The 16768-nt window shown below is 33.2% G+C and overlaps 2 protein-coding genes across 2 annotated transcripts in view; both read left to right on the top strand.

The window, feature by feature from the left end:
* LOC149215137 (uncharacterized) overlaps positions 1-12165 on the top strand; it is a 31213-nt gene extending 19048 nt beyond the window's left edge. Inside the window, exon 2 of the mRNA XM_089389630.1 lies at positions 11506-12165. Coding sequence (XP_089245756.1) covers positions 11506-11997 — 492 coding nt within the window. The 3' untranslated portion in view covers positions 11998-12165. The remainder of the gene's footprint in view (positions 1-11505) is intronic.
* Positions 12166-16062: 3897 nt separating this feature from the next.
* LOC149215136 (uncharacterized) lies at positions 16063-16598 on the top strand. The gene has a single exon (XM_089389629.1). The coding sequence runs from the start codon at positions 16063-16065 to the stop codon at positions 16582-16584; it is 522 nt and encodes a 173-aa protein (XP_089245755.1). The 3' UTR covers positions 16585-16598.
* Positions 16599-16768: the final 170 nt, after the last annotated feature.

Here is a 16768-nt window from a genome sequence, read left to right as displayed (position 1 = left end):
AAAAAAAGTAGAGTTGAAGATCTTGAAGTAGTCATTACCAGCAGTCAAGAACCTAGTGAAACTTCAAAAGAAAGTAGAGAAATCATTACACCAGGAGCTGATTTAGGTGATGGCATTATCAAAACAAAACAAAATGCCATTCGACAGAATTTGACAAAGAGAAATTTAGTTGATGGTGGTCGTACATTTCAGTTAAATGTCACACAAACCTATAAGGCAAGTGAAGGATAATGCCAATATCAAGTCAGAAAGCCACATCATCTGCATGTTCACAACTTGAAGACATTGATGAGGTACAATCCATATGCTCATGTGGTTAGTTATGTGCTTCTTGTTGATCCACTTCAAGTTCCCAACAAAGAAGCATTTGATAAGTCAAAATGTTTTGAATACAATTATTATGTGCTTGGGGGGAACCATTCTGTTGAAGCTCAAAGACAATTGATGGAGGAATATCCTAATAAACCACGTTTTGAAACGATGAAATGTATCATTTATGCTGGTTTAAATGAAACAGAAGCAAAGTTAGTGGCATGGGATCATAATTCAGATAATGAATATAGGATGTCTATGACTTTGATCCAAAAGGTTAGATTTATTCATAGTGAATTCCTAGAAAAATGTGGTGGGGATAAGATCAATATTACTACAGATTTCCGAAAGGAATGTTGTATGGAAATAGGCTATCAAATTGAAGATAAAGGCAATTCAAAAAATGGAAAAGACAATAGATCTAGCGATTTATTCAGAGGTGTTGATAACATTTTCCAATTGGCATTTAGAACTGGAGATATTTGGAATTTGATTGATGACATTTTTAGCATGTGGGAAGACATTCGCATTAAAAACCAGAGGGTCAGAAAGTCTAAGCCATTGATATGTCGCAACAATAAATCAGCGCCTGAACTGAAGCAACTTCCAGACGATATGACCATCACGCCTTGGAGGGCGATGCAAGGAGTGAAAGATGAAAAAATTGTCAAAACAATATTATCTCGTGTGAAGTCGGGGGAATTATCATTGGAAGAAATGTCTGAAGAATTTCAAAAGTAAGTTTGCTGAATTATTTTTACTTATTTCCAGGATTATAGTTATCTTTTAACTAAAACATGTTGTTATTGGTAGTATTTGTTATACATATCAATATATTAGCTTTTTCTTACTTTATCTATGCAGTCACAAAGTTTACATGAAAATTCAGGAACAAATGGTTAAATTGTTGAATGAAGATAGTTGGGATGATGTTGTACGCAACTATCCAGATTCAAGTTCTACATCAACATTGAAAGCTTTTTATCTTGCATTTAAAAAGGTAACTTGATTTATACATTCAGTTTTAATCATCTGTGTACTATTTTTAATTTAAAACTTACACATACATTTGTTTGTTTGGTAAAAGATGAAGAAAGAAGATAATGGAGCACCAGACAGTTTCAAGACTTTTATTGAAAAAATAAAGATTGAAAGACTGAGAAAGCAACGTATTAAGAATGTTGAACTTGATCCAACTCTTAATCATTTCATTTGGAATGGGCTAGACACTATTCAATATCAAGTAATACAAGGCGACTGTGAAGACATTGCGAAACTCGTACCAAAAAGGGATTATGCCCTGGTTATTGCAGATATTCCCCATGGTTTCAATATTCCAAACATTTGCTATGATATTGACCCTTATACTTATCAAGCTTTTAATAAAGTGGTGGTGGGATTTAAGGAAGTGACGTCATCACCATTATGGAGATTTGTGACATTTCATTCAGACACACAATTGGCAATGTTATTGTCAAGCTTCAAGGGGAAAACAAATTCAAGGATGAAACTTACATGGTAAGATGTTTAAAGGTATATTTGATTAATGTTGAAAAATTAATTTACGTACAAGTTAATTGAACTTTTACTATTTTATGTTACAGGCAAAAGTCAAATCTTCTTGACAATGAAGATCAACAATTTATAAATGACTGTGAGTTCATTCATATTGATAGTTGGGCAAAAGATGATAGCCATATGTCTATGATTTTTAATCGGGTGGACAAAAAGAGTCATAGCCAAATACTGACTCATGATGCTGTTGTGAGAAAACTAACATATGAAGACAAAGAAATGAAAGGAGAGATAGTTAACATTTATCAGAAACCACAATTATTGATTAACTATCTTATAGACATATGTTCAAATGAAGGAGATTGGGTTCTGGATTTATTTTCTGGGTCAGGTACGTTTTGCCACATGGAATTGAATTTCAATATGTTCTTTTTTTTAATTAATATGTCATTGTACTAATTTACTTCATTATTTTTTTGTGCTTGATAATTAGGTACAACACTAGCATGCTGCCTTCAAAAAGGAAGAAATTGCATTGCAATTGAGAAAGATCCATTACAATGCAATTTCATTCAGCAAAGAATTAATGCTCTTCAATTTCTTCCAGATGCAATGCAAGAAATTAGGTTGAAGAAAGGGGACTTTAGTGAATCACGTGTGGCAAAAAAGGCAAAGGAACCCCAACCACCATTACATGGAATGTATGGAAAGACACATATTGGGGGATTTGCAGACATGAAAGACCCATTAGAAGAGGAAAATGAGCAAAATGAAACAGAAAATATTGTGGAAGAGGACAATGATGAAACTCTAGAGGACGAAGAGTTTGGATTACGTGACATTCTTGATTAAATTTAAGTTATGCTTGTAACTCAAGCTTTGCAATGTTTTGACCTTGACATTTTATGAGAAGAATAAACACTCAATTAGGGTTGTTATACGTTCAATATTGGTAATATGTGATTTTTGCATTGATTTTTAAGTTAATCATTTTTTTTTTGAAAAAAAAGTAGTTATTATTATCTTTTTGACATGAAATTCATAAAAAAAACTATTATTTGACCATTTTTAGTTAATATTTTTGTATAAAAATTGTGATTTTGACATGTTAATTCTAGCAAAAAATTATCAAAATGTTTAGTTTTTTTGTTATATTTATGCTAAAAATGGTTATTTTTTATGTCCATTGTTAAAAAATGTTGTTTTTTAGAAACAATTATTTCATGTGGATTGAAAAATTAATTAAGGATGTCTAAATATGTAGATTATCTAAAATTCAAACTATCGACTTTCTAATTTAAAAACGCAAAACAATAAAAACCCCACTAAAAAAAAAAAATTAAGATAGAGAACAAGAAAATATGAATACAATGACGACTTCGAAAACTATCAAATTTAGAAAATAATTTTTTACATTTCACACACTAGAAAATTTAAAGTCAAAAAATAGGTCTTTTAAAAAAAGGGTGTGATGCAGAATACTCACTTTTTAAAATCAGGATGAAAATCACTACCATTCACTACCATTCTAAAACTTAATGCACATGAAAAAAATTAAAGTTCCAAAAACCATGTTCTTAAAAAAACATGTGTATTCTGCATCAACACTTTTGAAAATCGGGTCATTTTTTTGCCACCTCTACAAAACGGGTAACAGTATCAGTTCTCGTTCCAAAGTTTACATTGTTCATTTAGTATGCAGTAAAGAGAAGATGAATCACAACACATTGAGACATATGAACACCAAGATTTAGGTGGAAACCTAATGTGGGAGAAAACCACAATTGTCATCATCTTTTTCTTCTTTCTTATCATATAAAAAAAATATTCATTACATCTTGTATTGGTTCAGACTCTTACCAGCATGAAAGCAACCACATGCAGGAGGTTACAACCTCCACTTGTTCTCCAACACCTACTGGAGGGGAGCTCCAACCCCCTAATCTTTACCAACTCCTACATGAAGGGAGATCCTACCCCCTTACTGAAGGTGACAACCCTCAACACCTTGTAGACCACATTTCATAATATTTCATAAAGGATCCACCTGTCAATCCACCATCAAAACATGTAGGTCACCTTTCATTAATTTTTCACACTGGACCCACACCCAACATTATGCTCACCAAACTGAAATACTAAATCGGAAATACAATCATTGAAGCATTGTAAACCAACTGAATCATTTTAATATCATCCCACTGAATACTGAAGAAAACCAATCATTGAACTGAATATCAACTAACCATTACAAATAGATCGAATAAATGCATAACCAATCCAATCAACATTGTCAGATATAGATAGACGTCATTGACAAACAACAACAAATAGAACATACATCATCAATGTCATCATCATCAAGCAACAAATCAAACCCTAGTATATATATGTGACCTTCATAAAATAGATCTCCATATGTATGTGAATACCATGCATAACACCTATATATATATATATATATCAACATACCACATAAATTATTACCAAATTTATACGCGACAGTACTAAACTAGATCTGTGTATATAATCATTCATACTGAATGAAACCTACATATATATCTCAAATGATTGAATTAGATCTTCATTGCAAATCACAACATCAATTAAACCTAGATCTTGACACACATCACTACATACAGACCATACCATCATCATAGGTACAAATATAACATTGTTAGCTATAAGCATAAACAGATCAGGCAAGTATATTCATTAGTCTTCACTACACTTTCAGATCTATCAGATCTGATCCATCTCCTTGCTTTCTAGTGCACGCCTGTTCTAGATCAAATCACACAAAATAAACATTTACTTTCACACACAACAACTTGACCTCCATCTTCTTATTTAAATTTTTCCTTAGCCAATACCTTATCTAAATCCCTTGGTAATGTTGTTAGTATTAGTTGACGAAATCAAATAAATGTTGTTGCCACAATTACTATGGGAAATTACCATGGTAATGACCCTTAGTATCAAGATTTTCATTGTTCGAATTATGTGTGCTACCTTTTTCCACATAACCTGTGTATGTACGCGACCCTTCTTCTCAGGAACCACATATGCTTTTCAAACTTCACATCTTTTATCCATATGTAACTAAACAACCATTTCTATATCCTAATATCAGAATTAGTTCCACAATCATAATATTATCACTATGTTGACATCAAGGACATCATTGTCAAACAAGTTGCCATCAAGGACAACACATTAGTCATAATGCCAATAGATCTAGATAAGAAATTCAACAAGACATATCAAAAAATGATGAGGAAAATTATCTCCTGCGAAACCTTAATCAAAGGTTAATTGAATTAACTAAAAGAATAAAATCCAAAAAATAAAAATAAAAAAATAAATAGGACAAGTCAGTAAATGATGAATAATGTTCTTCCCTAAGCCTAGCATAATCATTATTTTCTTACATAAATCAAGAACTTAAATGATGAAAAGAAGAGACAATAGAAAAAGTTAAATCAACGTGTTAACAAAAAAATGTAGATCAAGAGTTAGTTAATTTGGGAAAATCGTTAGAGCTTAAAATCTAGAACATAGAGAAAGAAAACCAATACAAATCCAATTAATATAATAAATTAGAATGTCACTTATGTTAAAAAGTTATCAACCAATAAATCATTAAATGTGACAAATGGAAAATTCTCTCACACTGAAATCAGAATATGAGATATGAGGGCGCATAGCTATCATTCATCACAAGGGTCATCATCAAAAATGAAAGAAACAATATTAATATGAAAAAATATTCTTTATATATTTAGAGAAGCCACAATTTGGAAATAGTGTTGGGACAAAACAAACACCTTGTTTAGAAGCATTAAATAAAAAGCTACATCCAAACAAACAACCATTAATAAGTGAAGTATAAGTTATAAATAAGAAGCTACATCGAAACTGATAGAAAATAGAGGGATGAGGAGAGAGTGATTGCACAACAAAACACAAATCACACTATCGTATTATTCATCACAACAATTACATATATATAAGACATAACACACTGACTTCGACGCATCTAGATCATGACTCCAACTCACTACATATCTGGATCATGATTCTAACTCACAATATAGGAATAAGTAGCTTCTATACTGACGCCTAGAGACTCGCGATGACAACTACACATGACATGGAAACATTACTTCCAACAAAAAAAACAACCATTAATAAATAAAGTATAAATTACTATAAATAGATTTTAGATAATTTTATTAAAACTATCAAATAAAAATTAATATTGATATAAACCATATTCTTTATACACAAATAGAACCATGTAAAGACAAAATAAACAATTTTTTTTTGGAAACATTGAATAAGAATCTATATCCAAACAAGAAACCATTAATAAGTAAAATATAACCTTAAACAATTTTGTTAAAAATTCTAAGTATTCAATTTTAATAGAATGCAAATAAAACTAAACATGATAAAACAATGGAATAATGTAACAATTCTCTCAAATAAAACTAAACATGATAAAACAATGGAATAATGTAACAATTCTCTTCAAAATATAAAAATTCTATTGAAGGTAACAATTATAATCTTTTGGTGTTTTTCATTTAGTGTTCTCTCATGTATTCAATCATTACAATTTCAAATTAAGATATTTCAAAACTAAAACAAAAAGTTATTTTTTGTTATTTTAAAAAATTAAAAAAAAACAATATTATGAAAAAAAACTATAGAATATGTAAATAAACATTGTATTCAATCATTACAAATTAAAATTAAGATATTTCAAAACTAAAACAAAAGTTATTTTAAAAAAAAAACAATATTATGAAAAAAAACTATAGAATATGTAAATAAACATTGTATTCAATCATTACAAATTAAAATTAAGATATTTCAAAACTAAAACAAAAGTTATTTTAAACCATTGAAAGGAAAAACAATATTACGAAAAACAACTATAGAGTATGTAAATAAACATTGCATTATAATAATACTCTTCAAACATTTATATGGAATTTCTTAAGCAGAAATAACTTTAAAATGTAAATAAATAAATCATTATAATAATGTTCTTGAAACATTTATACGGAATATCTTACAAAGATATAACTTTAAAATCAATATGATTTATAATAATGTTCTTGAAACATTTATTTGGAATTTCTTAGACAGGCATAACCTTAAAATCAATATTACGACTAATATTATTAAAGTAAATAAATAAACCATCAACTTATCATAAATGCTCTTTTTCAATAACATTTCCTTGGAATTTTATTAAATATATAACATTTAAAAACAATTTTATAATAGTATTGAATTAATATAGAAAATGACTTTGGCATGGGTTCATTTTATATTAAATTCTTTAATTGCCTTCACCTAGTGTGGGTCCATATTATTATGTGCTTTGAAATTTTATTGGTATAAGAAGGTTTTCAATTTAATGTAAAAGTTAAGATTTTTATGGATTCAAGGATATTTTTAAATTTCGGTTTAATGCAAAAATAAAAATAATAAAATTTAATTTATTATATTAAAATTTAATTTATTATATTTTGATTTTGTTATTATTAATAAAATTATGAATAATGTTTTAAATAAAAGATTTATTTTATTTTATAAATTAAAATAATGATTCCATAATAATATTTAAATTTAATTTATAAATACATAATAACTTAATACTTATGATAAATGTATTATATGACAAGATTTTTAACTATAGATATTCACCCAACTTTACCATTAACTTGTAAATAAGCTTTGTTACAATACCATAGATTTATCAACACCACATGCTCAAAACCCAAAACTTACTTCACAATAAAAATATTTAATTTCAATTTAAATCTAAGCAAAAAATGTTTCACATATATATATATATATATATATATATATATATATATATATATATATATATATATATATATATATATATATATATATATATATAATCTTTATCTTCGCTACTACTAAAATATTCTAATAGAAATTTAATCAAAGTTCTAATAAAATTAAAAAATGAATTTTTATATATAGAAATGTGAAATTTATATAATATAGATAATATTATTAAGAATTAATGATCCATGCCATGAAATAAAGCAAATCGCAAAGTGACTAATAATGATAGAAAAAAGATAACACGTAATTATTTTAATTTTTAATTTTTTGACATGATTAATCCAAAATATAAGTTTATTATTTTACAACCAATTGAATTTTTTTATTTAGATACTTTCTTAAAAACAATACAATGGGATCAAATTTAAAAGAGGGGAGGGAGATAGCGATGGAGTGCTAAGAGAGAGAAAGAGAGAGTGTGTGATGGGGGAGAGATCTAGAAAGAGTTTGAGATGGGGCGAGATAGAGGGGGATCCAGGTGGGAGAGAGAGGAGGGGAAAAGAAGGAGAGGGAAGGAAAGAGAGGAAAAAAGTGGAAAGAGAGGGAGTGACAAGGGAGATGAAGAAAGAGTGGGGGAGAGAGGGAGAATGGGAGGAGAGTGATAGGGAGAACAAGAGGGGAGAGAGATAGACATGGAGAGAGAGAATGGTTTGGAACTCATATAGAGAGATAGTTGGAGGGGAGAGAGAGGGAAGAAGAAAGAGACATAAAGAGGGGAAGGAAGAGAGTGATTGTGTGTGTTTGAGATGAGATATAAAAGAAAGTTGGAGGGATATATAGATATAGATGTTGTGGGAGGGATGGAAAGAGAGAGATAGGGGGGGAGAGAGATGGGGAAAGAGGGAAAGAGGGGGATGGAGATAGACACATAGATGAAGGGGGTGAGAGAATGAGAGAGACACATTGATGAAGGGGAAAAAGAAAGAATAATAGAGAAAAGGAGAGAGACATATAGATGAAACGGAGAAAGGGAATAATAAAAGACACATACGGAGAAAGGGAATAATAAAAGACACATAAAGACAAATATAGATATTATATAGTATTATATAATCAACCTAGGTCCATCTTAACCCTAGATCTAATATAGATATTACATAATATTATATAATCAACCTAGATCCATCTTAATCCTAGATCTAATATAGATATTATATAGTATTATATAATCAACTTAAGTCCATCTTAACCCTAGATCTATCATGCACCAAAAGGGATCAAATCTCTTGCACTTAAAAAGATCAAATCTCTTGAGGTGAAAACCATTTCACCTAGAGAAATTTAATCCATCTGAGTGCATCATCCAAGATTAGATTAATCATCCAAGCTTAAAATAAATGTAGAGTGATTAGTCTTATACACAAATACACCTAGATCCATCTTAACCCTAAATCTATCATGCACCAAAAGATCTATCGTGCACCAAAAAGGATCAAATCACTTGCACCATAAAAGATCAAGAGCAAATCTCTTGGGGTGAAAACATCTTTGCACCTAGAAAAAAAAATTTGATCCCTCATCCAAAATTAGATTAATCATCTAAAATTAAAATGAAATCCAAAACTAGATAAAAAATTTGATCCCTCATCCAAAATTAGATTAATCATCAAAGATTAAAATAAATCCAAATTAAAATGAAATCCAAAATTAGATTAATCATCAAAGATTAAAATTAATCCAAATTAGATTAATCATCTAAGATTAAAATAAATCTAGAGTGATCAATCTTATATACACATAAGAACAAGCAACATGAGTGGTGATTTTACTCTGGTCAATCAAATGTGTTGATGTTCTCATTCAGGTTCGAAAGCATAATCAAGCGTTTTTCTCATAAGGGCAATTGGGCAATCAATATGTTGAATAGTTGAGTAACGAAACTAACTCAAGAACCTTTTGAATACCTTTGTCTCTTCTTTTGGTAGTGCGAGGATAATCACCTTTCACGGATTTAGCTGCTTCATATAGTTCGCTAACCTGATTCTAGGGTGGGCTTTTTTCTGTTTTGAAAAATTCAGCGACTAATGATGAGAAATATATCTCTGAAAGGTGAAGATTAAAATATAATATATATATATATATATATATAAAAAGAAAAAAACATCACAATTCTATATAAAATATTTAATAAAGTCTTACCATTATCGATGTGTAACACAATTCTTAAATACCGATTCCTTAACTTATTTAAATCTCCAGTAAACTTAACTAATGTAACATAATTCTTAAATACCTATTCCTCATCTTATTTAATGTATTGCCTTTTAATATTAAGAGGGCGGTGCTTTTTAATGTTATATACAGATTCGTATAACTCCAGATCCATGTAACTCCGAAACTTTTAAATTCCACATGTGCATACCTTTTTTCATTATTCTATATATCAAAGAACAGTAAACATACGACTGCTTTATAAAATTGCTACTGCTTTAGAAATTGCATTTCTATTTTTTCCAAAAATATATATTTTTCCCTTCACTTAATTAAATTTTTTCCTTCCAATTTTAATTGCTTTTTTATTTTTTTCCTTTAAATTTTATATATTTTTCCCTTCACTTAATTAAATTTTTTCTTTCCAATTTTAATTGCTTTTTATTTTTTTCCTTTAAATTTTACATATTTTTTTATTTTTTTATGATAAAAAATTATCCGTTTTCCTTAATTTAATTAATTTTTTTCCTTCAAATTTTAACAACTTTTTTATTTTTTTCCTTTAAATTTTAATTATTTTTTTATAATAAAAAAATATCTATTTTTTAATTTTACTTATATTTTTGGACGGAATCACACCTCACACATAATTTCTTAAATATTTGTTCCTTACCTTGTTTAGGGAATTCTTAAATATCCATTCCTTACCTGGTCAATTGTTCACCTATGTCGCGTAAATACCTGAACATTCAAACGACGAATGTGAAGAAATATCTCAGTTAGTAACCACACAAAATTATCAAAGTTTTAAAAATATATATATATATATATATATATATATATATATATATATATATATATATCAAACTAGATGGAATAACTTGGATGGTTGAATAATTTAGAATTTTCATTCAAAATTAAATACATAAAAAATATTGATTGAATAACTTGAATGGTTGAGTAATTTAGGCATCGTGTTCCAAGCATCGAATAAGCAATATATGCATCAGAAATGATCTCTAATGGTGAGCATGATTGGAATTTACAGAAAAATATAATTTACACACGTAACCGCTCCGAAAATATATGCATTAAAAAAATACGTGAAAACTATGAATCGAGTTTAGGTAAAACTATCTACAGACAGCTTCGTTCCGTTCCCATTTCTGTTCATTGAATGTAACTCTGGCCGGTAATATCAGCATCACGGTCCCTGGTAGAGGGCAAGAGCTAACCAGCTATACATTGGGTATTAAATGCTCAATGTAGATTGGCCCACCTACATCTATGTATATGTCATGGAACGCATCCATGTACACCATGTCTGACATCCCGATCCCCTGCGAATTCCCGGCGACTCCACCTTTTTTATTCAGCGGGCGACTCCACCTTTTTTATTCAGCGATAGTTTATTTAATGCGGTTTAAGAGTATTAGTGAAAGCAGCATGATTTCCATTACTTCTCATTTATTATCAGCAGATTCCCATTTATATTTCCCACTTCCGGAGGCCATTTGAATTTGAAATTTGTTTTCCCGCTTTGTTTTGAAATTTGTTGTTCCACCTTGTTATCGCAGGGCATGCTCCCTTTCATACACTTGCGGCATGCTCTTTGGCAGACCCTGTGGAGACTAGATCACGAGATCGACGAGCTCTTGCTGTGGCCATGGTAACGGGGCCTCGGATGGCTGGCATGGCAACAGCGAGGCTTCCCGCGCCGGTTCTGGCAGCGGTGCTGGCTACGGAGAAGCCGGGAGCGGGTACCCGCGTTCCGGTTCGGGTAAAGGAGCAGAGTACTATTCAGGAAATGGTGTTGTGAACGACGATAGTGGATACGGTGAAGGGTCTGGCGACAACAGTGGCTATCGTCAGTCACTTGGCAATACTTATGCCCCATACCCGCCTGGCTCTAATGGTGGCTATAGAGAAGGTGGTAAATACGGCTCAGGCTACGGTGAGCGTTGGGAAAAAAACGGTGCCTACGGTTCAAGGTACAGTGGTGGCAGCTATGTCACAGGCTCTGGTAATGAAAAAGGCTACAAAGCTGGCTCTCGCTATGGCGCTGGATCTGGCAACGACAACGGTGAATTCGGTGCCAACAATGGTTACGATAAGGAAACTCCTTAACTTTATATATTTGTCTCCGCAGCGCGTGCCCCCGGAGTTTGTAATAAAGCAATGTCTCTTAGTCAATTATAAATATTAACAATTTAGGCACGGTGAATGCAACAACGAACGCCTTACTTTTGTCTTTGTAACATGGTGGTGGAGTTTGTAATAAAGTCAGATTTCTTTATCAATCTTAGCTATTAACAATATAGCACAGTGAATGTAGGGGTCACTCTTTCGAGAAAGAAATAAGTTAGTCTGATTTGGTATTGAAGCTCTTGGCAATGACTAAATTCGGTAAAGATTATGGACTTCTGTGTTGTTTAATGCGAAGACTGCCTAGCTTCGTACTTCTTACGATGTTGTTTACTCTTTTCTAAAAGCAACGACTTTCATCATACAACGATATTGTGTTATCATCTGATAAGCTTTTGAAATTAATGTGTTACATTTACTTTGTATTTTTCCTTTTCTTGTATTTGAGATAATAAGATATATCCTATTTAATTTTTATAAAATATTTTAAAATACTTTAAAAATAATTACATATCAAAAGTTTATTAAATATTTTAAAATACTTTAAAAATAATTACATATCAAAAGTTTTCTACTACTTTTTCTCAAGTAAATTGATCATATTAATATGTATATAAAAATGTTTTGTGTTTTATTAACCTCATTTGTGTTTTTGGAGCCTGCAATATCAATAAATAATGTATTATTGGATATTGTAATAAAATATATTTATAAGTTAAGAATTTTTATAATAAAATAGTAATAAAATATATTTATAAGTTAAGAATTTTTATAATAAGATAAATATTAAATAATTTTCATAACCTAAAATAAATCATAAAATAAATATTTTAATATTTATTATTATTTACTAATTATTTAATTTATATTACTGTATTAATAAATAAATTTTTAAACATAATTATTATTAAATATTAATTATTTAATTCAAAATAATTCATCAATAATTACATTTTTATTTTCCATAAATATTATAGATAATATTTAAAGTATTATTTGTGAAAATAGATTGAAAATAGTATTATCAAGCTTCCATAGAAAAATAGGAAGAGCAAGAGGACGAGGAAGAACAAGAAAAGGGTAAGAGAAAGAGGGAGGAGGAGTGGAAGGAAATGAATAGGTAGAAAAATATGGAGAGGTTAAGGGAGAGAGGGTGTGACGCCCTCGAGTCTCGGGCAGGCGTGCACGATGGGCGGGCGCCCCGGGGCACGACGACGGGCGCGTTTTGGCACAACGACGGACAGTGCGACGAGCGGATGGGCGAACCTCCGACACTTGGGCGACGAGCCGAGGCGCAGGTGCGGTCACCCAGAAAGCCGACGAGCCGACAGTTAGGCATGGCGAGCTGAGGTGCGGTCACCCGAGCTGGCGATTAGGCACGACAAATCGAGGTGCGGTCACCCGAGTTGCGGATGGGCGGCGAGTTGATATGCGGGTGCGGCCACCCGACGAGCCGGTGCGATAGTTTAACGGGCGACCCGTGGGCGACCCGCGCACAATGGGTACCAAATCCTGCAGAATACCGTGTACCAAATCCTCCTCGACCGTGCCAAGACTTCACATAATCCAACCCCAAGATATGCGAACCTTCTTATTCTTCATGCGCATGAGAAATGCGCATTTCTCTAAGACCTTCGCACTTTTTCTCTTGTCTTTATGCGAAGACACTTGAGCGAAGATTGATGGAGATAATGAGCTCCATCTCCACCAATATATACGTATGCTTCCTTATGTTTTAAGAGGGGTGCCCAATTCATGGCCGACTCCACTTTTTAACACATAAGCCCACGCATTATATTATTTTATTTTAATTAATCACACACACACACACACACATATATATATATATATATATATATATATGTGTGTGTACAAATCTCCATATAATATATGTTTATGTGTTCATTCGTTGCTTCAAATGAGCCCAAAGCTTTTATGTACATACGCACTCCATTGTGGGTTTATGGAAGGGTGTCTAGCCTTAAGGCCGACCCCTATAACTCACCCCATACGCCCACAACATACATAATAACACATCGGCTTTACTCCTTTTGACAACGCCTATAAACACTTAGCCATTTTCCAAATGTCGCATTTCTGTCATGCCTTCGTCGCAAGCGACTCGCTGTTTCGTCGCACCGTACCTGCAGCTCGTCGCATCATCGGGTGGTCGCACCTGCTCGTCGCGTGACCGTGCCCGCGTCCGCCTGTAGAACCGCAGAACCGCGTCCACCAACTCGTCGCATCGCGCCCGCCTTGTCGAACCTTGCCCGCGTCCAACCATGTTGTCCACCGCATCGTTTGTCGCTCGGGCCGCCCGCCCATCGGGCGCGGGTCGCCCACGGGTCGCCCGCCCATTGTGCGCGGGTCGCCCACGGGTCGCCCATTAAACCATCGCACCGGCTCGTCGGGTGGCCGCACCCGCATATCAACTCGCCGCCCATCCGTAGCTCGGGTGACCGCACCTCGGTTTGTCGTGCCTAATCGCCAGCTCGGGGAAACGCACCTCAGCTCGCCGTGCCTAACCGCCGGCTCGTCGGCTTGCCGGGTGACCGCACCTGCGCCTCGGCTCGTCGCCCAAGTGTCGAAGGTTCGCCCATCCGCTCGTCGCACTGTCCGTCGTTATGCCAAAACACGCCCATCGTCGTGCCCCTGGGCGCCCGCCCATCGTGCACGCCTGCCCGAGACTCGAGGGCGTCACACCCTCTCTCCCTTAACCTCTCCATATTTTTCTACCTATTCATTTCCTTCCACTCCTCCTCCCTCTTTCTCTTACCCTTTTCTTTTTCTTCCTCGTCCCCTTGCTCTTCCTATTTTTCTATGGAAGCTTGATAATACTATTTTCAATCTATTTTCACAAATAATACTTTAAATATTATCTATAATATTTATGGAAAATAAAAATGTAATTATTGATGAATTATTTTGAATTAAATAATTAATATTTAATAATAATTATGTTTAAAAATTTATTTATTAATACCGTAATATAAATTAAATAATTAGTAAATAATAATAAATATTAAAATATTTATTTTATGATTTATTTTAGGTTATGAAAATTATTTAATATTTATCTTATTATAAAAATTCTTAACTTATAAATATATTTTATTACAATATCCAATAATAATTCTTAACTTATAAATATATTTTATTACAATATCCAATAATACATTATTTATTGATATTGCAAGCTCCAAAAACACAAATCAGGTTAATAAAACACAAAACATTTTTATATACATATTAATATGATCAATTTACTTGAGAAAAAGTAGTAGAAAACTTTTGATATGTAATTATTTTTAATAGTATTTTAAAATATTTTATAAAAATTAAATAGGATATATCTTATTATCTCAAATACAAGAAAAGGAAAAATACAAAGTAAATGTAACACATTAAAGTCCATAATCTTTACCGAATTTAGTCATTGCCAACAGCGTCAATACCAAATCAGACTGACTTATTTCTTTCTCGAAAGAGTGACCCCTACATTCACTGTGCTATATTGTTAATAGCTAAGATTGATAAAGAAATCCGACTTTATTACAAACTCCACCACCATGTTACAAAGACAAAAGTAAGGCGTTCGTTGTTGCATTCACCGTGCCTAAATTGTTAATATTTATAATTGACTAAGAGACATTGCTTTATGGCAAGAGCTAATCAGCCATACATTGGGTATTAAATGCTCAATGTAGGCTGGCCCATCTATGTATATGTCATGGAGCACATCCGTGTACACCATCTCTGACATCCCGGCGAATTCCCGGTGACTCCACCTTTTTTATTCAGCGATAGTTTATTTAATGCGGTTTAAGAGTATTAGTGAAAGCAGCATGATTTCCAGTACTTCTCATTCATTATCAGCAGATTCCATTTATATTTCCCACTTCCGGAGGCCATTTGAATTTGAAATTTGTTTTCCCGCTTTGTTTTGAAATTTGTTGTTCCACCTTGTTATCGCAGGGCATGCTCTCTTTCATACACTTGCGGCATGCTCTTTGGCAGACCCTGTGGAGTCTTTCATACACTTGTGGCATGCTCTTTGGCAGACCCTGTGGAGACGAGATCACGAGATCGACGAGCTCTTGTTGTGGCCATGGTAACGGGGCCTCGGATGGCTGGCATGGCAACAACGAGGCTTCCCGCGCCGGTTCTGGCAGCGGTGCTGGCTACGGAGAAGCTGAGAGCGGGTACTCGCGTTCCGGTTCGGGTAAAGGAGCAAAGTACTATTCAGGAAATGGTGTTGTGAACGACGATAGTGGATACGGTGAAGGGTCTGGCGACGACAGTGGCTATCGTCAGTCACCTGGCAATACTTATGCCCCATACCCGCCTGGCTCTAATGGTGGCTATAGAGAAGGTGGTAAATACGGCTCAGGCTACGGTGAGCGTTGGGAAAAAAACGGTGCCTACGGTTTAGGGTACAGTGGTGGCAGCTATGTCACAGGCTCTGGTAATGAAAAAGGCTACGAAGCTGGCTCTCGCTATGGCGCTGGATCTGGCAACGGCAACGGTGAATTCGGTGCCAACAATGGTTACGATAAGGAAACTCCTTAACTTTATATATTTGTCTCCGCAACGCGTGCCCCCGGAGTTTGTAATAAAGCAAGGCAAGGGCTAACCAGCCATATATTGTGTCATTAATGCCCTTGCCAGCTATGTATGTGGTGCAAACTTGGGATGGCATACATATCCATAGGCATCGGACTCCGGCGGCCACCTCGCGTTTCCGATGACCCAC

This window comes from Pinus tabuliformis, chromosome 1_1, assembly GCF_031772625.1.
Source record: "Pinus tabuliformis cultivar Carrire ecotype Pingquan chromosome 1_1, CPIR1, whole genome shotgun sequence".
Classification (NCBI taxonomy): Eukaryota; Viridiplantae; Streptophyta; class Pinopsida; order Pinales; family Pinaceae; genus Pinus; species Pinus tabuliformis.
Note: the sequence above shows the minus strand (reverse complement) of the source record. Positions and strands in the feature narration are given on the sequence as shown.

Coding starts and splice junctions, on each gene's coding strand:
- LOC149215136 (XM_089389629.1), top strand. CDS start 16,063: ATGCTCTTTGGCAGACCCTGTGGAGACGAGATCACGAGATCGACGAGC.